This window comes from Chamaea fasciata, unplaced genomic scaffold (assembly GCF_029207755.1).
Source record: "Chamaea fasciata isolate MVZ Bird 193981 ecotype frontalis unplaced genomic scaffold, bChaFas1.0.hap1 SCAF_1, whole genome shotgun sequence".
Taxonomy (NCBI): Eukaryota; Metazoa; Chordata; class Aves; order Passeriformes; family Sylviidae; genus Chamaea; species Chamaea fasciata.
Window position 1 is genome coordinate 98924706 of NW_027094086.1, and position 27900 is coordinate 98952605.

The 27900-nt window shown below is 41.4% G+C and overlaps 1 protein-coding gene across 1 annotated transcript in view; it reads right to left on the reverse strand.

Moving 5' to 3' along the window:
* Positions 1-384: 384 nt before the first annotated feature.
* The window catches only part of VOPP1 (VOPP1 WW domain binding protein), a 64146-nt gene continuing 36630 nt past the window's right edge, over positions 385-27900 (reverse strand). The window contains exons 2-5 of the mRNA XM_066190644.1: positions 20121-20179; positions 5301-5378; positions 3109-3245; positions 385-850 (exon numbers count right to left, since the gene is read on the reverse strand). Of these exons, the coding sequence (XP_066046741.1) occupies positions 669-850; positions 3109-3245; positions 5301-5378; positions 20121-20179 (456 nt within the window). The 3' untranslated portion in view covers positions 385-668. The remainder of the gene's footprint in view (positions 851-3108; positions 3246-5300; positions 5379-20120; positions 20180-27900) is intronic.

A 27900-nucleotide genomic window follows, 5' to 3' on the forward strand; every position in this document is an offset into this window, starting at 1 on the left:
TCCTTAATTCTGGGTGCATTATTTAAAGTAACAAGTCTCTCTTTTCTAGGGCACTTAGCAGAGCCCCTGCCACAACTCAACCAATACTGGTACTCCAGTCACAGTGACTAGAACATCTAGAGCATAATTTTATCAGAGCATCTTTCTGTAATACATCAGAACTAAACTGTAAAAGAAAATTGTAAAAGCAAAAGATGGTAGTCATAATTTCTGGTAAAATCATTGCCCTGCTGCTTCTATCTTTATCCTCTTTCTCTTTCATTTCCCTTCGTTGAGGGAATTTCTGGTGTGGGGTCTTTGGAGGCTGCAAGAACTGCTATTAGGAACCTGCCATAACACAATTAAAACCTTGATTGAAATGAGCAATAAATAAAGAGAAAGACATACAGGTTTTAAATATAGGTTTCCATTAAAAGCATTACAAAGACAACTTCTCTCATTTTGAAGACAAAGAAAAAATCCACTTCTACTAAAAAAAAAAAAAAAGAAAAAAGAAAAAAAGTTTAAAAATCACCCCTTTGCAAGTAACTTTAATGAGGAAAGGTACAGGGAAGGGAAGGAGAGAGGACTTGGAGAACTAGCAAGTGTTCAGAAGGGCAGGTGCCCTCCATCTTGGTCATTTTGCAATTGCACCTTCTTCTCACAGTCAGGTCAGAGAGCCAGAGTCCTCACGTGGAGGATTTCACCACCTGCTCATAAGGGGGAGGTGGTGTGTTGCAGTAGGAAGGTGGGGGTGGGTAAACCGGGTTTCCTTGTGGGGAATTGGGCTGAACGTGGAAAGCCATAGCCATGGGATTCATCACAGGTCCACCTGGATCTGTATAATACGGCACTCCAGGTTGTTGTGACCCTGAAAGAAAGAAAAGGAGAGAAAAGGTATCAGCAACAGCAGAGGCATCAGGCTGTGCTCTCCCAGGGCCTGTGCTCTGCATACTCAGACAAGGTTTTTCAGTGTTCATCAGAGCAAAGACAAGGAGTATCTTTCTCTCTTCCACAAAAAACCCAGGTTGGCAGGACTGCATTCACCTCTTCAGATACTACCAAAAAGTGTCAGTTTTGCATCCAATGGAAATCACTTAGTGAAACAAAGGGCACCACTGCCCCAGGCACCTACCATTTGGAAGGGAAAACAGGGAGCCCTGTCCAGTTGCTCTGACAGAAAAGTTTTTCTGTCTGCAGAGAAGAGAGGTGTGGGACCCCAGCTGGACAAAGGAGTCTCTACTGTGGCCCTGACTCACGTGTCAAGTCTTACAAAAGGACTTCAGAGATTATTTTGTGGTGTCCTGGATCTCCTGATAAGCCAGAGTGAAGCTCAGATGGATAATTTCCCTCCTAGGCACAATACAGTTTAGAGGTGAACCTGCATGAAGCAAAGAGCCAAGCTGTAGTCAGTTACTGCTGGTTAACACAATGGGACAAGATTGCTTTGCATAGATTTAATTTAGGAAGTGACGTCGGAGCCTGCAGGGACAAGGAAAGGAAATGTATGGCCAAACACAAAATTCCTTGGCTATGACACATAAGGAGTAACAGAGATTGCTGCCATAAGAACAAAGCTGGTGTGTAACCCTCCTCAGGCATCACACTGGGTGGTGAAGATGACTGAACGCAACTTAAGTCAGAGACTATCTCAAAATATAAGTTAAGTCTTTTTCTTTTTCTCGCTGTTTAAATAAAGATGGACTGGGAAAAAAGTCATGGCTGAGCAACAGGTTAGCTTCTTTTGGTGCCAGTCTGTGTTTCCTATAATGACACAGGCTTCTGAGGGATCTTCCCTTCCATTCTCCCAGTCAGGCTGCCAGAAAAGCATTCCCAGCAGATGTTGCTGGCATGGCAGAAGATGTTGCTGTTGTCTCTGCAGGGAAGGTGAGACACAGGCAATGAGCCACATTTTAAGGGCTCCATCTCAACAGTGAAATGGCTACTGGTACCAAATCTAAGAAGAGTAACTGGTAGAAAATGGGAACTTGCTTGACTACTTATTCTCATTGCTTTCGTTGTTAAATATTTCTAGAACAGTAGAAAAACTAATAATAAAAAATAAAATAAATGGTGGGGTTAGCTCAGAGCCCAAAGCTTTTACGTAACAGTAATAGTCTGGAAGCAGGTACCATAATCAGATCATCAAAGAGCTTGTGCTTACTTTATATTTGCCCACAATTTATGTTCCATGAAGCATCATGAAAGTGTGAAACTGTGCTCTAAATTTAAATCTGGTGTTTATCAATCCAGACAAAGACACTCCATGTTTACATAAACTCAAGTCTATTTTTCAGGCTTAAAAATATTAGTCTAGTTGGATTGGCTCCACCCCAGCTGAAAAATACTCTCTGTACAGTCAGGGAGAAAAACAGATGCAGAATGGGAGCCCTAACAAAAACCTTAAGATTTAAACAAGGAAGGTGACTAAAGTTTCAGTTTGTGTCTGTAACATCTTTTTAACCATTTAGGCCTACGAGTTCCCAACTGGAACTAGCTACCAGAGGGGAAGAAATTACAAACTTAGAAAGCAATTTTACCAGAGGAGCCTTCACTAGGTAGGTCCTCCTGATGCTCAGTTATTACATACCAGAGAAACAGCAACCAGACTAACAAAGGGAAAAAGACCACTTTGTCACAGAAAGACTGCAGCATGGAACACTGAAGGCAAATCAAAAATACTTACAAGATGGCTAGATTGTGGAAGAAAATGCTAGGCTTTCCTTCACCTTTGCCAGATGTTATCAGTTGTATTTAAAACTCTTTCTTCCTGTGACTGTTGAATTTGGACACCTATCATTTTGTCTACACTGCAAAGGGAGAGCTTGCTAGCCTCTTCCATGCATGGACACACACCTGTAAAGGTATTAGGACCCAAACCAGAACTGAAAGTTCTGTCATCCCGTGTGTTTCAAAACCACTTCCATACACTGCAGCTGAATTAGGCTGTTGAAAAGGCTGAAGACATCACTCACTGCAGGAGGTGGCTGCATGTTTTAGTGCAGTGCTATCCCTTGTACAAATCTCACAGTTTCCAAAAACCAATGAAACAAAAGTTCAAAACCCACCCTTTTTTAGTGTCTTGGCTAAAGTAAGAAACCAGTGAAACTTGTATGAGCAGTCTCTGACCTGATGCAGTGCTGACTGGTTGTCGGGTGTAAGACACATTAAAAGTAGGTTCTTCTACTAATGGAGGAGGGTACATCCGCCTTCGGATAAAGAAACCAGCTCCACAACAGAACAAAACTCCCATCATCAAAAGGAACCTAGGCAAAAAGAAGATGGAAGGCAGCATTTAAATCAAGACTGTTCACTGAGAATACATCAGCCTACAACTTCTAGCAACCTTAAATAGGTTGGCTCTTGTAAGAAGCTGTGCCATTTGGGATACCACACATGGAGCACTTATGGATATATTATGGACATCCTCAGTGGTTAGTACTATTGTCAATGTTCTCTGGCATGTAACCAAAAAGTAAAACACACTGGAACTTTTCAAAAGTTCAGGTTCACACCTGACCTTGGCCACCGGGATGCTAAACTGAAATTCCAGGTCAGTGCAGTTTCAAACTGCACATCTTGGATGCAGGGCCCAGTCTTACAGCATCTAAGCCACTCAGGATGTTTGTGAAGTAGAGAGAGGAATACTATTCTGCATTTGCCATTAAAAGAAGAATCTTAGATATTCTTAAATTAACTCAACATTTTAATTTCATCTCCCATGGGAAATATGGTAGCTGGCACTTAAGCTCAAGCCAGATGACTGAAGCATTCAGTACTGATGGCAACAAACTCTGCTTTGTGCTTCCTACATAGGATATTACATTTTCCATGAAAAAGACATAATTTACCTACCGTTTTCCTCCTCTCAGCATCTTTTCCAACCTAACTAAACTATCCTCATAATTTCCTTGCCCTGGTGTGGTGGAAACAGGTACATGCAGGAACGGCACATCAGATTTTGTTCTTCAGACAGTGGTTTTCACTGTGTTTCCTTGATCAGTTATCAGACACGCCAGTGACTCAGGCAAGCTCTTGTAAATAGGAATGGTTCTTCTGCCTGTAATTGCCATCTTGTTTCATGGCCTTTTACTGGAAGATAATGACAACTGTGCTTTTTTGGAAGGGAAGGAAGTTGGCCAGAGGCAAACCTACACACCATGCTTATGTCCTCTGGAGAATTTCCGGGTAGCTGAGAGAAGAGTGTGGCGCAGCATGGCAGAAAGAGTTATTTCATGCAAAGGCTCAAACTCAGTTCTTGTTTCTACATTAGAAATGAGAGCAGAAGGAGGTCCTTTTCCCTGAGCCAGTATTAATACATTCCCCTTTGGCAGTGTTCCTGCAAAGGATTTTTTTCTGAACAGAAAAACAGAGATTTACGACATCACCCCAGGGATTGAGATAGAGAGCTCTTCACTTATATCAGTAAGGATTGTACACTGAAATTCCACAGTCAGCTTTGGGAAATCTCTGTATTATAGTATACATCAGGCTTCTGTTTTTCACTGTTTGTCTCAGTTTTGAAGGCTTTTTTTTTAATCAGTCTTCAAATTCCACATTAAAATGCCTGAAATCAGATTTTCTAGGAGAGTCTTTGCTTTCTCTCAACTGAAATGATACAGTTTAATTCACATGCTTCCTTAAATTCCACTCCAAAAGGAATTTACCCTATTTTTTCATTATGCATATAACAGTGATTAGTTTAAGCTTTATCCAGATTACTGAGCTACTGGTTTCACAAGCTCAGTCTTTCCGCCTTCTTTTCCTCTGCTGTCATCTCCAGTGAAATCCTCATAGTCATAAATGTATTTCTCTTCCATTTTAATTGAAGCCTAAATTCATCTGGCAAGAAGAATATATTAAACCCCGCCTAAAAGCACAATCCTGCTTATATGATCCACTTTTAAAACTGCGCGCCCAAAAAAAAGAATGTTGCTGCTTGGTAGTAGCTGGGGCAGGCACAAAGAATTCAGAAATTCTGGATAAAAGTGGAACTACTGCTTGTACAAAGCAGCAGGATACAAAAGCAGGAAAGGTCAGCCTGACACGATTAACCTCCTTTTTCAATGTTTTCTTACTACATCACGAGAATTTTATAGAAAAAAACCCAAATCCGTGCATTTAGATATACACATATACCTTCCATACATATATGGAATATATACACATATATATATGTATATACACACCATATATATACATATACCATATGCATACTTGCACCTACTCTACTTCAAAATACCAATGCTGGCAATATCCTGATTTAAGTCCAACCAACAAGATGAGGACAAACACAAAGTTCCCAAATGCCCTGGACCTACCAAAAATACCATAGTCGCTGGATGGAGAGAGCTCTTACACAGCATCTCGAGCCACAGCAATCCTCATAGGAGCGACATCTGTGGAGAAATAAAGGCACAGGGGTGTTAGAGGAGTGGTTGTCGCTCAGATTAAAATGGCATCCCCAACCCTGACACCATTCACACTCCCCACCAAAGACTTATTTTAAGAACAGAAAACCCTTGGGTAGATAAAGCTGTCAATCACTGTCGATCATATCCATGGCACAGCTCTATCCCTATACAGGGACTTTTTCCATGTTATTGAAACTACCTTCCTATATACTTAATCTCAAATCACCTCAAAAAGATCAAATATGGTGTTCAATTCTATATAAGAAAGGACAAGTTATAAAGAAAAGCAGTATCACTGTGTTTTCTTTCACGGTAAATGAACACTGCAGACCCCCAACAGATGTTTGGAGTTTTAGTCACTGGAACAGACAAGAACTGCCAGAACGAAACTGCCAGATCACCCTTTCTTTGAAATCAGCAGCTTCCAAGCAGAGAAACCACTAAGTGCAGAGAAAATGCCAACTGTATCATTATTTGCAAATTTTATGCCCTTTTTTTCTTCACAGAAGTTGCACTGAACTGCAACTGCCAGCAACTCCCATTATTAAAGCAGCCTTTCCTCTAAAAAACCCCACACTTCAAATTAATATTTTGTATGCACAGAACATTTTTAAAGGTATTACAGCACCAATCATTGTGAGCACGAGGTACTACTTCATGAAAAGCAAGCCCATACATTAAGGGCAATCTCTGAACAATTCCTATGGTAACTCCTATTCCCACACCCATGAAGGCTACTTAGTAAGGAAAAGGACCAGGTTAACACAGGATCTATGGTATGTTACAGACTTGGATGAAAATAAGCAGATTAGCATATCCACACACAGAAAGAAAAGAGGAGGTGACCACAACTGGATTGATCTTTTTAAGGGTGTTCACATCTTCTTGCAGAACGCACATATTTATTTAAGCATCTGATCTTGGATAGTTTGCTCAACTGCATGACTGCGCTCCCATATTTGTATGCAGACTAAAACCATGTCAATTGAATAACTGTACAGACAATTAAACATTTACATGCTCAATTAACAAGGCTTCACTCAGAAAATACATTGTCACATAGGCTTCAGCCTCTAACTGGCACCAGAGGAGGCTGCTCTATGGATACATAATCAGTTGTTTTGCAAGTGAAAACAGTTACATGCACTTCTGATGATGAATGAGTAGAATTTACTCAGGCAAGCTGGAGGATCTGACATGATCATCATGGCAAGGTTCATTAACAGACTCAGGCACCCAGTTTGAGACCTAAGGCCAAGGAAGTTGCTCATGCCAAAAGAGAGAACACCCACTTTGCTGCCACTGAACCTGAAAGTGACCCATCTGCAATATATCTTCTTTAAAGCTTCCCAAGACCCTGAAAACTGCTCATACTCAAAGCTATCAAATCTCACATAACTACTAACAAGACTTAGCAAGTGAGCATTAACTTCAGTCCCCTTGGGACCAAGAAATTAATTATTCCTCCATGTTTCCACAGTGGTTCAACCCAACAGGAGCTTTCAAGACATATGTTGAAGTCAAGGACAGATTCAGGTTCCTTCCATAATGGGTTGGAAGCTGCTGCCTTCTGTTACACCAGTGTTCATGCTACCCCTTCGCTCTTCAACATGCTTTGGCTGGAACACTTCATCCATGGTGATGGACACTTGCCCCCTTGGCTGATGCAGCACAGCAAGGATTTTGTTGGGCCAGAAAAGCAGAGAAGAAACAGACCCCATAAATCTAGAAGTCTTTCTTGGGCCCATTAGGACAAAAATTAAAAGAAGGATTTTAGGAATGTGAGCAGTCTTTATTTCCAGCTCCACACACTGGCTCTGTCAGTCCAGACACCTACATCTGACCACACACAGGATGGGGAGTGGAGGCACCATTTCCCAGAGGCCCAAGAGCTTCACCTGTAATAAAACTTAAACAGAGAGGTCACAGAGACCGCATACACACCTCCCCCAGGCCCACCCTTGCCTGGCTTATTTTGCACCTCTCTTCTCCAGTGCCAGAAGAGATGAGAAATGGCTATTTTAAAATATACAATTAAGGTCATTCAATCCAAAATTAAAGGAGCATCTGTAGACAAATAAAGTACCTCAATCTAGTTTTTATCTTTAAAAATAGTGCTGACTGGATAACTTAAAGTCTCAATGGCTTAGCTTTTATTCCTGCAAAAGAAGGCTAAAGCACCAGCTGGAAGGTAGAACGGCTACACTGCTGAATATTTATGAAGCTCCTGAGACCACTGACTGACAAACAAACAGGCCATCAAAGAGAAGTTTCAGGTGACTGAATTTTCAAATGGTCGAAAACAATGATGCAAAGGATGGAGGAGTCTCTCATCTTTCCTCCAATTCCTGGCAGTCAGTAAGCTTTCTGAGCCAGCTCATCTCAGGCTGAGCACTGCATTTGCTGGGTGGATCTGTGCAAGTAAACCAGGACCACAACCCTTACAACCCTTTGAGATCTGACCCAAGTAACTTTATCCCTTTTTATCAATAAAACCAAACAGATACTTTATTCTGTGTGCCTGTGAGAATGGACACATGCACCCATATGTAGGAGCCTGGAATCAAGGATGAAGCCAACCTGCTGTTTGTACTCCCCATCACTTCGATAGCAACACCAAAAAGGACTGGAAGAGCGAACGATCCATTTGCTGATACTGACATCAGGCTACAGCAAAAGTTCTGCTGATCTTTTGTTCTTGATTCAATGCACTATGGAAAAACAACTCCTGACAATATTGATCCCAATTACATGACAATTAACTTACTTACAAAAGCCGTATTTATTAGCTGGCAAAAGCCAACAACAAAATCAGCTTATTAATGGAGTAACATGCAAGCTTAAGTATAATCAGTCTTTGATGTACTATCTCTCACTGCCTGACGGCAAATCACAGCAGAATTAAGACCCTGGTTCATTTAAAAAAAACCCATAATTAAGCACATGCACATATACTTATTGAATTGGTAGGCATTTTCTTTAAATTGAACTCATGCTTTGGCTTTGCTTTACAAGGAAGCACCAGTGTGCCCAATGCCAATTGAAGCAGAATGAGCCTTACTATCAATCAGAACTGGACTGAATGCATCTCCAGAAGACTTTTCTAAAGTCAATTTCCCTTTCACAGACCAGTGATGATTCCAAGAACTGCATTTCCTTAAGGCAATGTCCATTTCATTGATCAAAAGTTAACCTAAGACACAGGGTAAGCCATAATTAGTTGCTTTGCTAATCTGCAACTTCACCAAGAATACAGTCTCTCTTACAAAACTGTCTGCAATGGAATTCATGATTTAGAAGGTACATCTTTTCATTTGTAATTCATTGGAATGAAAAGACTGTATGTGCATGTCCAATGTCTTGAACAGCTGGCATACCAAGGAACTGCTGTGTCACAGATCAAAGTTACACAGCATGTCAGGTCACAGGGACAAAGTTTTTCTCTGGGTTCACCCTTAAATCATGGCACTGAACTTCCTTCCTTTATGGACAAGCAAAGCACAGAGTTTCACATAAAGGTATATGGTATGACCCAAACCTTACAAACCAGCTCTTTAGTTGCACGTGTTCTGTGGACAATAGCTGCTCAATGAAAGGGTCCAATAGCTCTTCTCCAGTTATACCTGCATCTAGACAGTTGAACAAATCCCTTCCTAGTAGAGGTGCTGCAGCAAAGAGCTGCATTCCCTACCACCACCACATCTTTGAAATGGAAGCTGTATTATTCTTAGGTTTTTTCCTCTAGATGTTTTGCATCATTTGGGCCAAAACATGATTTAACATTTAAGATGTTTGATTAGTAATGTATTTTGGAAGAGTGAAACAAAACATAAATTGTCAATCCACATGTAGTGGCAAAAACCCTACTGTAGACGCAGAGACAGAGGATGAGTGGGTGAAATAAAACCACAACCCCACATCAACAACCACACAGAGTAAACTGCATCATTTCTAACCTCATCTTGATCTGAAGACAAGCCTGATGTGAATTCCAAAAAAAGGTTGCATACCAGTCATAGGTTAAATGATTGCTGCATGTACCTGTAAATTCTGTGATACAAATTGGGATTCATTGAAACACACAAAGCCCTGGCAGTCTTGGAGTGAGAGGCAAGAAAATTAAAGGGAGTCAGGGGACTGTGTAAATAAAAATACAGCAGCAGACCAAAGCGAAGAACACAAAGGAAACATTTTGGGGGTTCGCAGCAGCATTAGATGAAGCTAAGAAGTTCCAGATGCGGCCCTAATATTGGCACAGGCAAAAGACCAGAAGGAGTCCTCATAAGAACTGTAAGGGATGAACTGCTGAGGATGTGTTATCTCCAGGCAGTTTCATTCAATGCTGAGCTCTCAAGGTCAGAAGGTTCAGGTCTGCTCCATGGAACAGATGACAGCAGACAACTGAAGCATGCATACGCATTTACTTGTTCTAGGACAAAAAAAGTTTTAGGAATTAAATAATCTAATCTGCTTGCAACTCAGCTGCCAGGATACAGTGATGCTGAACAGAGAAAAAACAAATAAGCCTTGAAATAAAAAGCAAAAGCAGGCAATCACCACAAAGTGATTAGCTGAAACAATTCTGCTGAAGCTCTGAGTTGTGGCTGTGCTATCAATTAGGAGTGATGTCACTGAGGTACACTGCCACAAGACTTGGACCTGACAGACAAAAAATGGGGAAGATCAACTGAAGACGTACCATGTAATTGAGAAAGGGCTATTTTTCTACCAAGTTTACTTAAACTTTTATTCATTTCAGACATTCCGTAAGTGCATTTCCATCTTTCCATAAAAAGCAGTCTTCAAAGCAAACCCATTGCCTGTACTGCTGTCTAAGGAAAGACACAGACTATTGGCTGCAGACATGGGGAAGACCACCACACAATGGAGAGGTTATCCCATGGAATCTGTTTTGCTACAGGTGCCCACAGAACATGGAAATCAAAACAGAGAGTCCAACTCTGCACACAGGAGTCCCACCTAAGTAACCATTTTTGAGATCCAAAGAAGTTTAATCTCTCTCCAGAAAGATGCTGCAACACAAAGGCCACATCCTTCCACTGGCATTCACTCAAGTGCTTGAAGAGCAGTAAGACTGTCTTGGTTTGGGAAGACAGGTATCTGCCAGGTAAAAGCTGGAGTTTCCTTTGGAATGGAGAGTGTAAACCACCCCTTTTTTTTTTCCAATTATAAATTTACAATCAGAGGCTCTTAGGCAAAGATTTGGGAATAGGAATAGCAGTTCTTTACTAGTATGCATTACAAAGCAAACAAACAAAACAAACAAAAAAACCAAACAAAAAAAACCCCAACTACAGCATTAATAACAAAAGAAAACAGTACCAAGAACCTTGAGGGCTTTGTTTCACAAAACCCAGGGCAGTCTGGTCTCGGTGCCCCTGCAGGATCCTCAGAGCGCCAAGCTGAAACAGTGGAAAAGTCCCGGGCTGGTAGCTGGGATGGCAGGGTGTCCCGGCAGGCAGGGGCAGGATGTCCCGGCAGCACAGGGGGTGCACGGTCACTCTGTAGCAAGAGGAGCAGCGCCGAAGAAGCCGAAGGCGAGGCAGGGCTGGCCCAGCTCCCACGGGTGGCAGAGAAGGCTCAGGATTCAGGTCGAACCAGTGATAGCAGATTTCCCAGGACTGGATCCCTTTGGCCACAGTGAAACTCCTCCAGCCAGCAACAGCCCAGCCGTTCTCTCGTTCTCTCTCCCCGAACGCCGAAAAAAAGAACAGCCCAGAACAGCCCGCAGCTGCCTCAAGCTCTGTCTTTTACCTGCATTATCTCCCCCTTCCAACTTTGTCCACCTCTTTGTTTCGGTTAAGTACTCTCAAGTATCCAACACTTGGTGTCCTTGGCAACTTCTGGGGAAAAAATTCTTGAGAGAAAGAAGGAACAAACCTAACCCCCAACAAAGACAGGCAAGGCCTTTGGCTGGTGGAGCAGAGTCACAGGGAACTCCTGCATTCCAGCCTTGGTCTTAGGGTCGTTTGTGTCTCCTTGGCCCAATTTTCAGCAGACACGATTCCTCCCCAGTCACCTGCAGTTACAGGTTCTCAAGACCCGAAAGCATTTATCTTCTTATAAACAGCAATGGTGATCTCTCAGTATATGCAATAACAGTGCCTTGTAAAACATAGGTCTGATAAGTATGAATAGATAAGTTTATTATAATAAATACATCTGCTTTGTAGATGAATGGAATTGTGACCTCAGTGCACATCTGTACCTGAGAGTAAAATCACTGCTACTGGTACCAAGGAGAACACTAGAGAGATAGTTATCCATGGGCTTGGTGAATCACACAGCCCTTAACTACATAAGAAAATATACAACAAAAAGAAGGAAAAGGGCTGTCAGGTATTTTTTGTTCTACAGAGTAGAAACAACTGAGACAGAAAAAATATTTGCTCAGATTAGAGTCCTGTCTGCTTTGACACAATAAAATCTCCTACAAGACAAGGTACTTGGCTCCTGTCCTTCACACAGACATGAAAAACAAGAGCAGACAACAGCTGAAAAAGGGTTTATTTCTCAATTACTCTTTAGGTGAAGAGCCTATAAACACCATCTCTGTGCAAGAACTCAGCAGAATACAGCAAATCATCCCCCGCTTCTGATGGGATGAGAAGTATTTGCTCAGGTGCTCCTATCAAAATAATCCTTCTCACCATCTTCTGCTTCCCGAAGGTTTACCATAACCCCAGCTGTAGGAACATCCGTGGATGGCAGGGAGAAGAAATTCTGCCGATTTGAGATATTCTAGAATACATGGTTTTATTGCATGGTTCGTGGGTAAAAAGGGCCTTGCCTTCAGCCACCAGCCTCGGCTGAAGGAAAGTCCCAGAAAGAGTGAGAGGAAGAGCAAGGGGGTAAGAGTTAAGAGAGAATGGAGCGAGGGAGCAAGGTAGCGGGGGTCAGAGAGCAGGGGGAAGAAGTAAGAGAGCAAGAGAGCAGGGAATAGAGAGGTAGAAGTAAGAGCCAGGAATAGAGAGCGAGGTCCTTCTCACAATGCATTATATCTCCTTTTGTGATGAACGTTCTAATTTACAGTGACCAACCAATACAAGACACAAAATCCTATAGAATCTACATATAGCCTATAAGAACTACTACATTACCATACTATGTTATATTTTAAACTCTCAAAACTACTCTTTAGACTTTTCTGTTTTGCTACATTGACCTTTGTTTCCTTAGCTAGCAGAAAGGTATTGTTCAATCAAAAGGGATTCTCCTTTAGCTGGCTAGGCTATTGTTTTCAGGTTATATAGTAACTAAGACTCGGTATCCTACAACTCATAGTAAGCTTCCATTTCTATTATAGGTTTCATATTTTCAGAATCTTTTGCTAAACAATCATGTTTATAAGGTTTCCCTGATTCATCTTCCCCAACACCCAGCCCTCTCTTCCCAGATCCCAAAAAGAAAGCCACCCTACAGAGGAACTCTCTTTGTTGTCTGTAAAGTACCACTACATGGCTTTCTGGCCATCACATATCCATCTAGAAATTTTCTCTGTTCCCCTTGTGGCAGAACCCAGCAGTGGCTTGGGCTTTGGCAGTATATGGAGCCTTAAACAGCCATTTTTCAACCCAGGCTACAGGCTTCTCTTTCACAGAACAAAGCGGAAAAACAGCATTGCTTAAGGCTCTGACAAGAGTAAGCCACAGATAATGTGTATATCAAGTTTGAATTTTCCGGAGGTGGACTTGTAAATTTCTTGTATCAACAGGAACAAGGACTTCTAGTTAATCATCAGGCCTCTTATTAAATAGATGATTAGTTCTTTGAATCTCAAGCCACTCCCAGCGAGCAGGCAGTCCTACTGCATCTCATCCCTGTCTTGGGAAATCATAAGCAGTCTGCTGGAAGGGGGTGATGGGTATCCAGGAATTTGCTGTCTGCCTCAATTTAGGATACTAACATACAGTAAACCTTTTTTTCCTGCACCAAGCCACTGCACGATCAACTGCAGAGAAGGACTGGGTAGTAATGGACAACTCTTAACCGCCATCAAGTCTTTAATTCAGGGTCTCCCTACTTAGAAAGGGTTAAAACTTCAAGATTACTTAGGTGTCAGATGCACTTTGACATTGTCCACTAAAGCTCAAAACAGATGCAAACCTTCCTGTCCCACTGACAGGAAGCCAGAAAAAACTGATTCTCAGCCTTGCATTAGGGTTCTTACCTGGGACATGAAAGAATTAAGACCTGATGAGCACTTCAAATCAAACAACCTCCACAGGAAAAAGTGAGGGTCACACATGGTAAGTCACAACTGTGGTTATCACATCCTCTGGAAATGAGAAGGGGATGGGACTGGGTTCTCTGCTCCACCTCAGCCAGAGGAGGGTCTGGTCTCAGAGGAGTACCCCAGTAGAAGGCCCTCTTTTCCTCTTTCCTCACCTTTCTCAGAATTAGCTGCCTATACCTGGTCAGCCTCCAACTCCAAAATCATTCAGAGCTTTAAATCTGAAATTAGGTCCATGACGTGTTTGACTGCCCGTGAAAGTTGAGGTATTAAACCCCTCTCCAGGACCTACTCCTAGCAAGTTGAGCTGGGTGTTAATTTGGCAGCCTAACTGACCCCAGATTGCTTTATAAAACTGATCCATTGAAAAAAATTCCGGTTTTTGGCAAGGCACCTAGCTGCTGGGTAACTCCAGTCTCTTATTTGGAGCAAGGAGTAAGCCACCTCAACAGCACTGACTTTTGAAGCTAGTTGTGACATTTGGCATTGTTATTGTTTAAGGCCACACAGGACTGAGCAATGGTGGTGGGTTTCTGTTGCCTTTTATACAGATGGTCTGCTAATTACTGCTGTCTTCCTTCACGACACAAACTGTGCACTTACGTTCTTGAATTGGACTACATCTGCAACCAGGCCCTTCTAGTGGCTGCTCACTGCAAAAGTGGTGGCCCTGGAGTGAATCCAGGCCTCCGTTTCTGTACAGTGCCAGCTATTCAAGGTACCTGGAAGCATGCAAAAACTATTACACTGCCTCCCCTCTCCCTCCTCCCTGCTGGCTTCAAATCAAAAGGAAGGATAAATCAGCAGCTATATTACTGCCCTAAGCACACACCTGCTGACACTTCGCGCAGCTGTAATTGCAATGGAAAGCTAAGTGTACCATCAGGAAAGCCAACTTAATTAACAGCAGTAAACATAACAGGATGTGGAGCACAGAAAATAGCCACCATCATGGAACACATCCAGTGTCTGGTTTGGGGTGGTTTCCCAGCCTATTGTACACACATTGATGGAAGAAGTGCCCTCTGAGCTATCTGAGTAACAGCAAGAAAAAACCACTTTTTAAATGTTTTCATCTGGGACATTTTGCAGGTTCCTAATAAGGCACAGAATTATTATAGAGCAATCACAAAGAATATAAGGATTCACATTCAAAACCCAGATGAATATGGCTGTGTGATAAATACAACAAAACTTAATTAGCAAAGAGAAGCATGCGGAAATGAGCAAAAAATTTATTTCAAAACCCAAAAAACCCCACGAATTTAATACATTCCTCATTCTTTTCCACAATAAGAAAAATAAATTACTCTTCCCATGCAGGGCAGGAATGTGTTTTAAACATGAAGAATATTAGCAAATATTCATTTTTTAGGTTTCCATAAGTGTTCTTATATTAATTCTAAATGAAAAATTAAATAGATTATATCAAAACAAATATGCACATGTGCAGTTGTCTGCTGTATGCAGTAAACTGGTTTCTATGGCGGAAACATATTAGCCTAAAAGCACATCACTTCTACCTGCTTTCAACATTAATCCAGGTCCTGCTTTGGATAAGAATTAGAAGACACTACAAGATGCCAGTCCTCTCTGTTGTGTTCTTCACATAATTACCAACAGCAATGGTTAACACTTCCTTCCAGAGAAAATGGCCATGTTTCTTTCTGGAGGTCTTTCACCTAATAGCACACCTTTGAGAAGTCAAGACCTACTTAAGACAAGGAACCCAGGGCAGAACTCAGATGCAAATAGTCAGAATTAAGGAGGTAGAAGAAAATACATGCTACCAAGGAGGCATTTAGAAATCATCACATATACAAGCAGGTGTGATGTTAGAAAAGCCAAACCTCACCTACAACTAGTAGCTGGAAGGGACACCAAGCCCAGCAAGAAGAGCTTCCACCACTACCCCGCCAGTGGAAGCCATCTGTGGACTAACCAGAAAGTGGGAGATGTCATTTACTCCAGCTTCAGCACAACTTTCCACATTGTCCCCCTCAACATTCTCATAACCAAGTGCAGACCTTACAGTCTAGATAGGCAGGCAGTTAAGTGGGTTTAAAAAACCCAAAACAACAACAAAAAAACCCCAAAAACACCATGGTGAGGGCTCAGAAGGCAGGGGATAATGGGACCCCTCCCTATGGGTGAGTCCTTCACTGAACCAGTGACATCAGCCATGGTATATCTATTGCTGTGGACACATGCCTACCACTCATACTCAAAAAACATTCCTGCTGTTTTATAAATATGCCACAAAGCCTGGCAAGGAGAGGATTAGAAACATGCATCTGGAACTTATCACCTCATTAAAAGCCCCAGTATGATGGTAGCTAACAACTGAAGGAAAAATAAATAGAAAAGACCTACAGGACTGATCAATCATACCAGGAAATATACTTCACCCTGCAGTGAGGGAGACATTCACAATCATTCCAATCAAACTACTAGTCATCAGCAAAACATAAGGCAGCCTTCCCTCTCCTATTCATTCCCAATTTAGAAGTGGAAAAACAACCAGAGTATCTTAAGTGCTGCTGGCATCTGCCTACAGGGAAAGTGGTTTTGCAATCTAATGCATTCTCTATGTTACTATTCACATTATTGCCATGGAAGAAAAGTACCTTGACTGTTTCTTCTGCTAACCATCAGCACATCTAAGATAAGGCTGAGCTGGCTTACTTAAGTGAGAGTGGGATGAGGATCCTTGTAGAGCATCAGTCGAGTCTCTTGAGACAGCTTTAAATTCTGAATCACTTTCTGTGCATCCACACAAGGAGACATATGATCTAATTCTTTAAGCAAAGTCAGGAACAACTTGGCTCCCTGCTTTTCCAAAGGATAAGAAATAGACTCCAATGACTAACTCCTTTCTCTGCTTTATATTTACTTCTTTTTCTAGGTCATATTAAAAAAAAAAAAAAAAATTTTGCTGAAGTAGGAGAAAAGTATCTAACTGACAACAGTCTCTGGTGACTCAGGTGACAAGGACGTGGAGAAATGGTTGGATAGGTCAGGGAATTAAGTTAAGAGCAGTCTTGGAAGTTGTCTGTATTAACGACAGAAGACCAGTGTACGTCTCTCAAATTCTTGATAAGCTTTCCATGTTCACTGCTGGTGTGAAATAAGCTGTATCTTACTCACACAGGAGAAGGAAAAAATTTTGGAAAATTGTCAATTCCTCAGTCTAGCCTTAAGAAATGGATTACATTTGGAAGAAACATGCTTGAATTAAACAAAAGCTTACTGATGATATATGAAAGATAGAATAATTATGTCCATTGGAAAAATTATTTTAAAAAATACTAATATCATTAAATAATTGGACAGAAAGATGTATCATTAGTTCTGGAACAGCAACCTCCAATCTTTGCCCTATCTGTTAAGACAGAAAGCATAACAGACAAGTTTTAAGAAACTTTTGAACAATATCTCTAACAGATTCTTCTTTTTAAAATTTAATATACTGGAAGGCAGATTGAAATTAAAAAAAAAACTTTAAAAAATCGAAGCTCCAAAAGAGGAATTGCAAGTTTTACCCACCCAAATCTACCTGAATTTCCAGAACACTTCTTTTGGCACACCGTTCCCCTGGCTTAGCAGACACATTCTTATCTGTCTTTGGATGGCTGAAGTAGAGTCTTTACAGGAAAGATTAAGTCTGCCATCTTGTCTTTAAACTTCTGATAAAAGCAAACCATCAGTTTATATGACAGTCCACCAGATTTCTATTACTCTGGGTAATTTAAAGAGAGGCAGGCATCTTCTAGGAGGATGTGGCTACCCAGAAGTAGTAAGGCGTGTAGATGGGCCAGTTGAGGGATACCTCGGCCCCAGCATGCCACACTGCATTTGTGAACAGACACAGCACTTGGCATTTCAGAGCTGACATGCCAACCTTTTCATTATAATACCAACTGTCTCCGTGAGAGATGTGACATAGTGCCAGCATGGGACTGAAATTACAGGGAAATCATTAAAAAGGATTGCATTGCTGGGTTTCGTAAGTCTCCAAGGACAGTCTCAAGACTACTTAGGAGAGACCATGTATATTAACTGGATAGAAAAAAGTTTATTCAGAAAAACAGTGATAGAAACAAATGGAATCTATTGCAAACTCCTTTAAATATAAATATAAATCTATCTGTTTCGTATGGACTGTTGCTACAGAAATTTTAAGATGAAATAAAACCTGTTTCACTACAGCCCATCCCAGATCTAGATTTGTACAGAGGAGGCAGTCTCAGGACAAAGTTATATATAATGCCTTTAGATGATTTAACATGTAACCATATGCTGATGGAGATGATGCTATTCATGCCTCCTCCCCCACAATATGCACAATACTCCCTTCCTCCCATTTCACCAGTGTTTGCCAAAAACTATACCAAGCTGATTCAACACTGACTTGAATGTGCTAAAATGAATAACTTTCTGTGGGATTAGCAAATTGAATTAACTCAGTGAAGGGTCAAACAAGTGCTGAAGCAACGGGACTTTGCCCTAAGATATTGAGATTGGAGTTGTGCCTCTCCTCCACCATACAGGCATGAAAAGACAGCGCAGGTAGGAAGCAGCTGGGGACCCTAGAAACAGAAACTGAAACTGCAGAAGTAACAAAGTTGAACAGCCCAGGCACCACAGACATACGCGACCTTCCTATAGCTTTGATGCATCCCCCCTTTAACCCTACTGGGCTCATGGGCACTCAAATAGCCTCTCTCCACTCCTTTCCCTACTCCTTCACTTGTCACACATAGTATCTATCCACTGAGCTTTACCATCCAAATCCTTATCGTCTTTCCCTAGTGTTTCTTCTTGCCCACTTAAACTCACAATGACAACAACACCATTAGCATTAACATGACACTCATCACCTTCAAGACAATCACTGAACACACACAGCTCACCCCTTGCCCCTTCCTTTTTCCATTTACTTGCTCTATTGAGGAGAGTAGCGATCACAACACTTTCCTGCAATGACTTGGATAACAGGGTGGTTGCAGTAACTACTACAAAACAGATGACTAGTGACAGTCTTCTGATTGACCTGACAATGCCAATATACAACAGGATTTTTTTAGTAACCCTTGCTTTTGCAGGACTCTGTATGTACATAAAGGGTCTGAACCAATACCAAGTCTCCAAGTAGCCATCCCTTTTTATTGCAAGGGAGACAAACACTATCTGTGAAAGCACGTGGGCAGAAACGTAGGCAAAACACCAAGGTGATGATGAATAACACACTCCTGCATGTCAAGGTACAGTGAGATTTTCATAATTTTGTAACATCCCACCTTCCTTCCCACATTGCAGAAAAGCAAAATAAAATATAGGTGGAACCAAAGTCCTGTTGTTATTAGCATGCAAAGAAAATGAACTTATTTAAATTCCCCCGTCTGTTCTGGCCAACAGAAAACTGAGGATTTTATGAAAAATTCTCAACATTACAGTCACCTGAAGAAAAGACAGTGAGTTCTAGGCACATACACTTCCTAAACGGTTAACATCCAGGATCACAGATGATTAAATCATGGCGTTTCTTTTTTTCTGTGGGCTTTGTTTTGCAACTGGCTTCCTGGCTGCTTTTTGTTTCTAGCACTTCTCTCTTGCTTCTGACAGATGAAGTGGAGGTGGAAAAGAAAAGGGAGGGAAGTTCTTCGGTAGCATAAGGATTACAGTAACTTCCAATCCTTCAGCAAGAAAGAGCTTGCTCAAGGAATAGATAACCTAATGCTCTTCTACCCCATTTTATTTTAACTTATGTTTACAGTTGTTTGTAATGATAAAGTTATACAACCCAGGTACAAAGTTTACTACATTTATCTCCTTTCTGCTCCCAAATCCACATGGAATGTACCTCCCATCCACATATTTCCTCCACTTTTTTTCATTGCTGTGGGCAGTATGAAACAGAAAACTGAAATTAGAGAGATCCTCAGTCATACACTTACAGGTCATTGACATTTGGTTCATATCCAAGCCTGATGTCAATGTAGATGCCACTCATCAAAAGGACAGTTATGCCGTGGATAACAAATCATCTCAACTCTCTAAATTAAGCAACAGTATTAGCACAGGGACAAAGTTACTTTCAAAGCATTCTTGCTATTCTGTCCGATTACCTGTCCTTGTTCATAACAAAGGGAGAACTGTCTTCACATCGCTCTACTTATGTTTCCTTTCAGTGTTCTGAAATAAGAGCTGTTCAAGTACTTGAGTTTTGTTTTCAGCTGGAAAGGTCCTCTGGGGTATGTGGCAAAATGAATCTGTACAGTTTTTTTAATAAGGAAAAAGGGAAACAGATGGGTTACAGGGAAGAGGGAAATGAAAGTTTACTGTATCTTCATTTTCAAATTTGTGAAAGTCTCAGAGAAGTTATAGAAAAAGTATAATTAGTAAAAGAGTAACAGTCTAATAGCCTACAGAATCTAATTCTCTTTTGAAAAAGAAAAGCAATGACTACTTACATATAATATGTAGGATATAATCCTTCAAAATACCAGCAATGCTTTTTGGCCTCTGTACACTACAAAGGAAGAAAAATATGGTATTAATATTTCCACAGGATGATGTACAGTTATAAAAACAAGCTTAGAGTATTTATAAATACTGTGACTCCAAGCAGTTAGAAAACGTTTATATTCCCGAAGATTTCCCAATCCAGATACACACAGCAAGTGGGAAGTCAGTTCACGTAAATGGCAGCGTGTCCTGCCAGGATTCAGATCCCTCACGCAGGGCTTTGTCTGCGGGGCCCCACCAGCTTCCCACAGTTCCTGAACAAAGTCAGTACATTTGGCGCAGACCCAGGATCCAGCTGCATGTGCTCTCTGGCAGAACTGCTGCCTTAAAAGATCACGGACAACTTAAGAGCCCATGCGTGGTCATAGCCCCTTATGTGACCCTCCAAAAGGCACAAGCAATTTGATGATACTATGCATATGACCACACAGTAAATTCAACAGTTATAGGGAATTATTCATCTTCCTGGAAGTGTGTGACATGCAAAGCCAGGCTCAGGAAGGAGAATGGAGAACCATCTATCCCATCTCCTCTTCCTACAGCTTGGAAGTGTCTCAGGTGTTCATTAAAGTAGTGGGGAAAGGAAACTGCTTTCTGCAGCTCAGGGGTATTGTTCTCTTTTGCAGATTGCTGGTGTATCCCTGCAAAAGGATGGAGACAGACATTTTCTCAGCCTGTGTATGCCAGCGACGTGAGAAGAAGTGCTCATCGTTACAGGCACTGCCAGAGCACAGGCAGCAGCTCAGAACAATAGCAGGCCTAATAAAGAAAAACAGATGTCAAGCTCAAACTCTACACAATGTGCAAAATATTTCTATGTATCCCACTGACATCACTAGCACAAAATGCGATCTTCCCTGCAGACACAGCTCCAGCAGCTCCCCTGCAAGCTGTATTATCCCATCACACATGGGCAGGGCATTGTGGGACACCCACTGCAGTGCAGTGAGGAGTATCTGGGGTTTTAGCAACAATTCCCTCTGCTGCTCACACCTGACACCAGAGAGCCCTTGGCACACTGCCGCTGTTTGGATCATTCTTCATGTTCACTTGGCAGCTCACCTTTAAATAAGAGCTCGTTTAAGTTTATTAGCCTTCCCAAATCCCAGAATACTAAATGAATCCAGTTAAGACAAAGTGGTTTTAGATCCTTGACTCTCACTCTTCTTGAATAAAATAAGCTGCAAACTCTTTAATGAGTGTCTGATGAGCTAAATCACAGACAGATCAATTACAGCCTGTGAAGACAAACTGCTATGGATTAAATTGTTAAGAGTGGTACAGGAGATTGGGGGAGGAGGAGGAGGAGGAGAAGATGCTTTTGATGCATGTGATCAGGCCTTCTTCCAGTAACACAATAGGCTCACACCAGTCTTCAAGATGCACAAACTTTAGCTTATGCTGGAAGGACGAGTCCTCTTTCCCTAGGATAAACACAGCAGAAACCTTGCTCCCCTCTCAAAGTGATGTCATGGTCCAGACAGTATATTCAAGAGGATTCCTCAGCTTCTGCTGAAGCAAATGGTGTTCAAAGATCCATCTCTGCATTTGCCCTATTCCCTCTTTCTCCCCCCTCCTCCAGAGCTTCCAACTTTTTAACCCTTCCTTTCAAACATTTTCACCAGCTGGCTGTTTCCTCATACTCTAAATTTAGAAATATGTCAAGTTTCTCTCCATAACAACATGCAAACCTACATACATTGAAAAACCCAGTAGGCATACTGCCAAGTCACTGAAAAATATTTTGGCTCTTCACCTTTGAAGGCTGTAGATCAGCAGATGTTGGCTAAAATCCCAGTGCCTGCAGGTCAGGCCCCTGGGAAGCCTCATTTCAGAGTACAGTTTGGGGTGTGCACTGCCATTAAATGTTTTTCCTTTCTGCTTCTCAGCCAGTATGAGTCACCATTTACCTCAACAGCCTTGAAGCCTTTTGTCAGTCTCAAGCATTTTAATTGACGTTTTCCCAGAAATGTTTCTGAGCACGTGGAGCCTGCATACCCTTCCTAAGTGTAAAACAGACAGCACTCTCCCCCCATATTTTAATCTGCTTTACAAGTTCTAAAATGAACTGGGAAGATTCCACCTTCCAACACCTCCCAAACTGTAAGATTTCTTTTTCTGCCTCTAAATAATTCTCTTTTTCAGACAGCCAATACGCTTACTGCTGTCACTGTCACAAGGAAAGCTCCAGCCTGGGCAAGGTCGTTCCAGCTTATAGGGCTTAGATACCTACACTAAACATTTCTTGGTGCCCAGATTTAGTTTTAAATTGGCCCTGGAAAAGCAGGCACCAATCCCAGTTCTGCCTTTTTTTAATATCATAGTGCTATGAATACTGCATGGCAGTTGTTCAGCTCTCCTACATGGGAATCGGGCAAAATAAAGCAAGTGGACCTCAAATGTGAACAGCAGAGCCAAATTTGATCCACATGACATGTCAGACAGATTTACACGCACAAAGGCAAACTGCCGAGCTCCTTGCTCAGTTAACCTCCCACCCATCTCCATGGCAACTTTACTCCAGTAAAGCCTGACACAAAGCAGGCGGCTACTAACCACCCTCTCTACTGCCGGTTAGCAGCCTCTGCAGGAATTTGCTGCTGAGAGTAAGTCGAGAATGTCACTGCCTCTAAGGATTTGAGTGCCTTTAGCACTCAGGCACCAGAGAGATGAATGGGGGTCAGGGTAGAGATTAGTTTTTCCCATCCCATATACATCCTCTGAAGAAGGCTATGATAATCGGCTGCTTGCCAAGATCCAAATTATTCTTCTGAGTGGTACTGGCCTCAATTGCTAAGCTGCTGGAGAGCCATATGAGAGTAAGAGGAGACATATGCCCTCAGCATTAGGCTCTCAACCTTTGGAGAGCATCATCCTTGTAGTTGTTTGAGACTATTAAACCCTCAAAAAACGACAGCTCGCAGGAACTCGCTGCAGCCCACAAACCAGATGCAAAGGGAATATTAAACATATTGCTGCAAAACAATAGGACCTCACACATCAGGATGGGTGCCCACTCTGCCAGCTCCCATATGAAGACAGGTATTATCTCACTTTCTAACAAGCATCCATTCATGTATTTAAAAAGCCATTTATCCATTCACTAATAGCCAAAACAGTGTGTCTATGGTTTTAAAACTAAAACTACGTACAGCCCTACTGATACTTCTAGCTTTTCTAGGGAAAGGATACTGTGCATTTCTCTTATAAAATTCTCCCTTCTGTGCCCTTTAAGAATTTGGCAGAGCTATAAAATATAAATATGAGAGTACATTCATTTTTAAAATAAATTATACAGGTCTAATTGGGTGTGCATATGTAATCTTTAGAGAATTAATGGTATGTGAATTAGCCAGATGCTTGAATACAGTCCTTAAGTTTGCAAAGAAAAGAAGAGTAAGAGAAAAAAACACAAGACTTGGGGGTTTTTTGTCTGATTTTAAATAAATCTGCATTTGTCTTGCAGCCTGTTTTTTCTGCAAGACTGCAGCAATGTGAATGGCAAGATGTCCTCTTCTGTAGCCTCTAAATTATTTCAGATTTCCTTTAAAAAAGGAAATCTGCTTCCTGCCACAGATTGATGTTGCAAATGTTACAGCGTCTAGTAAGAACAATGAGAAATAGGAGTTACTGAAGCATTAGTCAAAGACTGGTTTTGATCACACTATAAAAGAGAGAAGACAAAATGCACGTGTATGCACATGGTGGGGGGGGGAAGCTAGAGCAGGCAGCCTGCTCACTGAATGTTGCATGGTGCTCCACAGATAGCATTTCTGCAAATCCTGCAAAGCCTATCTCTAGCAGGAATATCCTCCACATTGCACATCATTATCTCTAAGTCCACAGGACAAGAAAAAGAAAATAGATCCAATCAATTAATTACTCTTCATAATCAAGGGATTCACAGCCAGTGCCTTCAGTGGAGGTTTGGAAATTAATACCCAAAAAGTAAAAGCAAATAAAACCCCATATGCATGTATGAGTATAGTCCATTTTTGTTATGGGTATCAATGAAAAAAAGCAGCCTGCTATGGACAGCTATGCCTGTGGAGGGCAGATGGAGGGCAATTGCTATCTGCATGCTGAAGGGACATCCAGAATGAGTTTGTGACATCCAGAACAAGTTTGAGAATCTGCTCAAAACCTGATTCTGTAGGAGGCACAGGGCTGCTATCAGTCACAAGGCCAATGAAAACCTATCAGCTACCAGCAACTGAGGGTGAACCTTTCCTTTCCATTATGTGTTACAGTTATAAGGATTCAAGGTAGATTCAGAAAAACAAAACCAGGTATTTAACAGTGACCTGCCATCCTGATATGATGGAAATGGCTCCTGGTATTCTGGGATGACGTGCTTAACTTATATTTAGCTAGGTATATGCTATATATTAGTAGGGTTCAAGATGATCCACTTGCCAGTCTTGTGGCTACAGCCTCTAAGGCTCTGCTAGGATTAATACACAGATGAACAGGAAGAAAAACCTAAAAGTATCTCTGACATCTTAAATACCTTATTGTTTCTGAGCATCACACAATCTTATTCCAACACAGAGCCAGAACTCTGTCTTCCATACTGCTGGATCAAACTAGTAACTGAGAAAATGGGAAGGACAACACCTGTCTCACCATATGGCTTCACAGCATCAGAGAAACTATACCTGCTGCCTCTCTTACAGAAGGCCACTTGCAAAATTCAGATCTTTCCTGGTTTTATTGGTCGCTGCAGCTGGCCAATACTTGATGAATCCCAGACAAAATGAAGATAAACTCTGCAGTGCAACTCCAGACTAAATAAGCAGTTCCAGAAGGCACGTTATTGGCTACGAATCACAATGTTTTATGGGATCTGACCTTTAAAACTGAATCAGTTTTCAGAACACTATCCCTTACAGTGACTAGACAAGAGCTGGAAGCATTATGAGATACAAGCTGGGCTGTATCAGAAGGACTTCTGTGTGCTCAAAGTTTGAAAGACTATTTGCAGACACAAGAATAGGAGGCATCCTGTTCTTCCACTGCCAAGAAAAGGGCGAACTATCCATTAAAGTAAGAGACAGACTATCCTAAATCTGTGAAGTGCAGCCCAAGGACGAAAACAGTTGGCTAGAGAAAATATATTTTGTTTTAGCCTTGCCTGAATCCATCAAAATTCATCCCTATTTCTTCCCTGATGATGCTAACAAGTGAGGGTGAAAGTAGCCCATCTGCAAAACTATTCTAAGACACTGAGCTTACAAGCCATGTTACCAGTGATTACAACATATACCCTCGTTGAAAAAGGCAGGAGCAACTTTTACTAAAACTCAGGATTATGTTAAGGTATTTTTATTTAACTAAGTAATGAGAACACAGCAGGAGGCTCTTGCAGAAAAGGATGTAAATCCTTTATCAAGCTTTCCCTCCCATTTAACAGTAAACAGAACAAATATTATTTTGGCTATGCATCTCTTTCACCAACAACAAAATTACAAAGTCATATAACTGACAGTATAAATAATGTTTTTCATATATTTCATAAGGAAATTAAATGGTTTTGGTTAAAACTTTTTGGTTAAGACAATTGGTTTTGGTTACACTTCGATCTGTTCTCTAAGAAAGAAGAGAATATTTCTGATAATAGGATTCATAAAAGAAACAACTTTTCTACCTTGAATTCATCAGTGTGTGTTTTGCAACAGTAAAAATTTCAGCACAAGCATCTAATTTTTATTACTTCTTGTGCTGTTCAGAGCACACATATTAATTATCATATTTTGATTTAGAATTAATGTGGGTTTAGCATTAGATAGTTTCCCATCACAAAGCATTATATTATATTTAGATCTATTAACCTTTCCCACAGAGGAAATACAAATATCCCTTGTGTGCCATTTCACTTCAGGAACCTGACTCATACGTTTAATTTTTTTTCTCCCATTATGCAGCAAATTGCAAATGCACTTCAGCCCCAGAACAATACAATTCCAATTGAATATAATTCCTTCATCCATATCCAAGGGAGGAAAAAAGGAAGAAATAAAAGGTAGAGCAAGGCAACTTATTTTTCAGAGCCGACACCGCGCACAGCGTCCTCCCTCCTGCAGTGCCCTGGGGCTGCTGCACCTTCCCACAGCACGACTGGGGCAGTAAATCATCTGTACAAAACCTCACCCCCACACATCACCTCACTCAGCTCTCACCTACACCTACTAATAGTAGCCACAGTTACTAATTAACTCTTCACATGTGTGAGCACTAATATGAGAAATTAATAAGCACAACTACCACAGAACCACAGAATATCACAGCTTGGAAGGGCCCCATAAAAATCATTCAGTCCAGGTCCCTGTTCCTCACAGGACTACCCCACATTAAACCATATAGTTAAGAGCATGATCCAGATGCTCCTTGAACTCTGACAGGCTTGGTGCTACAACTACTTCCCTGGATAGGCTGTTCCAGTGATCTTCTCAGGGAAGAATCTTTTCCTAATGACCAATCTGAACTTCTGCCAACGTAGCTTCATTCCATCCCCTCCTGTCATACTGCTAGTAACTCAAGAGAGATTAGCACCTCCCCATCCACTATCCCTCTTGAGGAAGTTATGGGGTCAGTGAAATCACCCCTCAGACTTCCTTTCTGCACACTCCACAAAATGAGTGATCCCAGTTGCCTCTCATTAAGTCTTGCCCTCAAGGTCTTTCACTACCTCAGTCACCCTCCTCTTGACACTCTCCAATAATTTTATGTTCTTCTAATATTGTGGCACCCAAAACTGCACACAGGACTCCAGGTGGAGCCATACCAATGCAGTGTAGAGCAGGACATTGAACCAGCTTCCCTGGACCGGCTGGTGATGCGGTGCTTGATGCATCCAGGACACAGTTGGCCCTTTTGGTTTCCAGGGCATACTGTTGACTCACATCCAATTTCACATCAACCCAAACCACCATCAGACTGCCTTGGACAGAACAACTGTACTCAATCTTTTTCAAACTGTTTGGAAAGCATTGTTATGATAGTTGTCATAGTTCTGTGAAACAGACAGCTCAGTTCTACATCAGAATGTCAAACCAGATGCTTACAAAACTACCAAGAGAGCCTCGGTATCAGAGAAGTTTAGGACTTGCTTCACTTCTTTCTTTCATTTCTACACCCATGAATGTGAATAATTGCACAAACATAAAAGCTGGGGAGTGGGGGTGTTTAAACCTTCCTGGTGGAATTGACCTTACACTGAAAGTTCTAATGTTAGACCTGCAAGAAAGCATGAGCCATGCCACATATTGAATGCATTTTCACCCAAGAAAAGCAAAACAGACTCAACATTCCATTGGAGTCTCTGCAGCTTCAAGGGGGTAGTAGCAGACTTTTTTGTTCCAACTGCAAGGAAACAGATGTAACATTTTCCCAACTCCACTTGCAGAGGTTGATCCCTTCCAAAGGGTACTGGGCAGGTTGCACAGCACCAGAATTTAATTTAGCTTCTGCAATTACTCTGTTTCCTTTTTATATGTGCATGAGAAATAAAACCAAAGGTATTATTATTTGCATTCTTTAACTACAGAATAAGTCACATCATAAAACAACCTATAAGGTAGGTGCATGGGAGGAAGGGATCACTTGTCAGGAATTGAAAGGAAGACATGGCAAGAGTGAGGACATCACTATTCCTACCCTCAGTCTCTTTAAAAATGAAACGAACCTAAATGAAATTTTTCATATAAAATGATTTGGTGATACAAT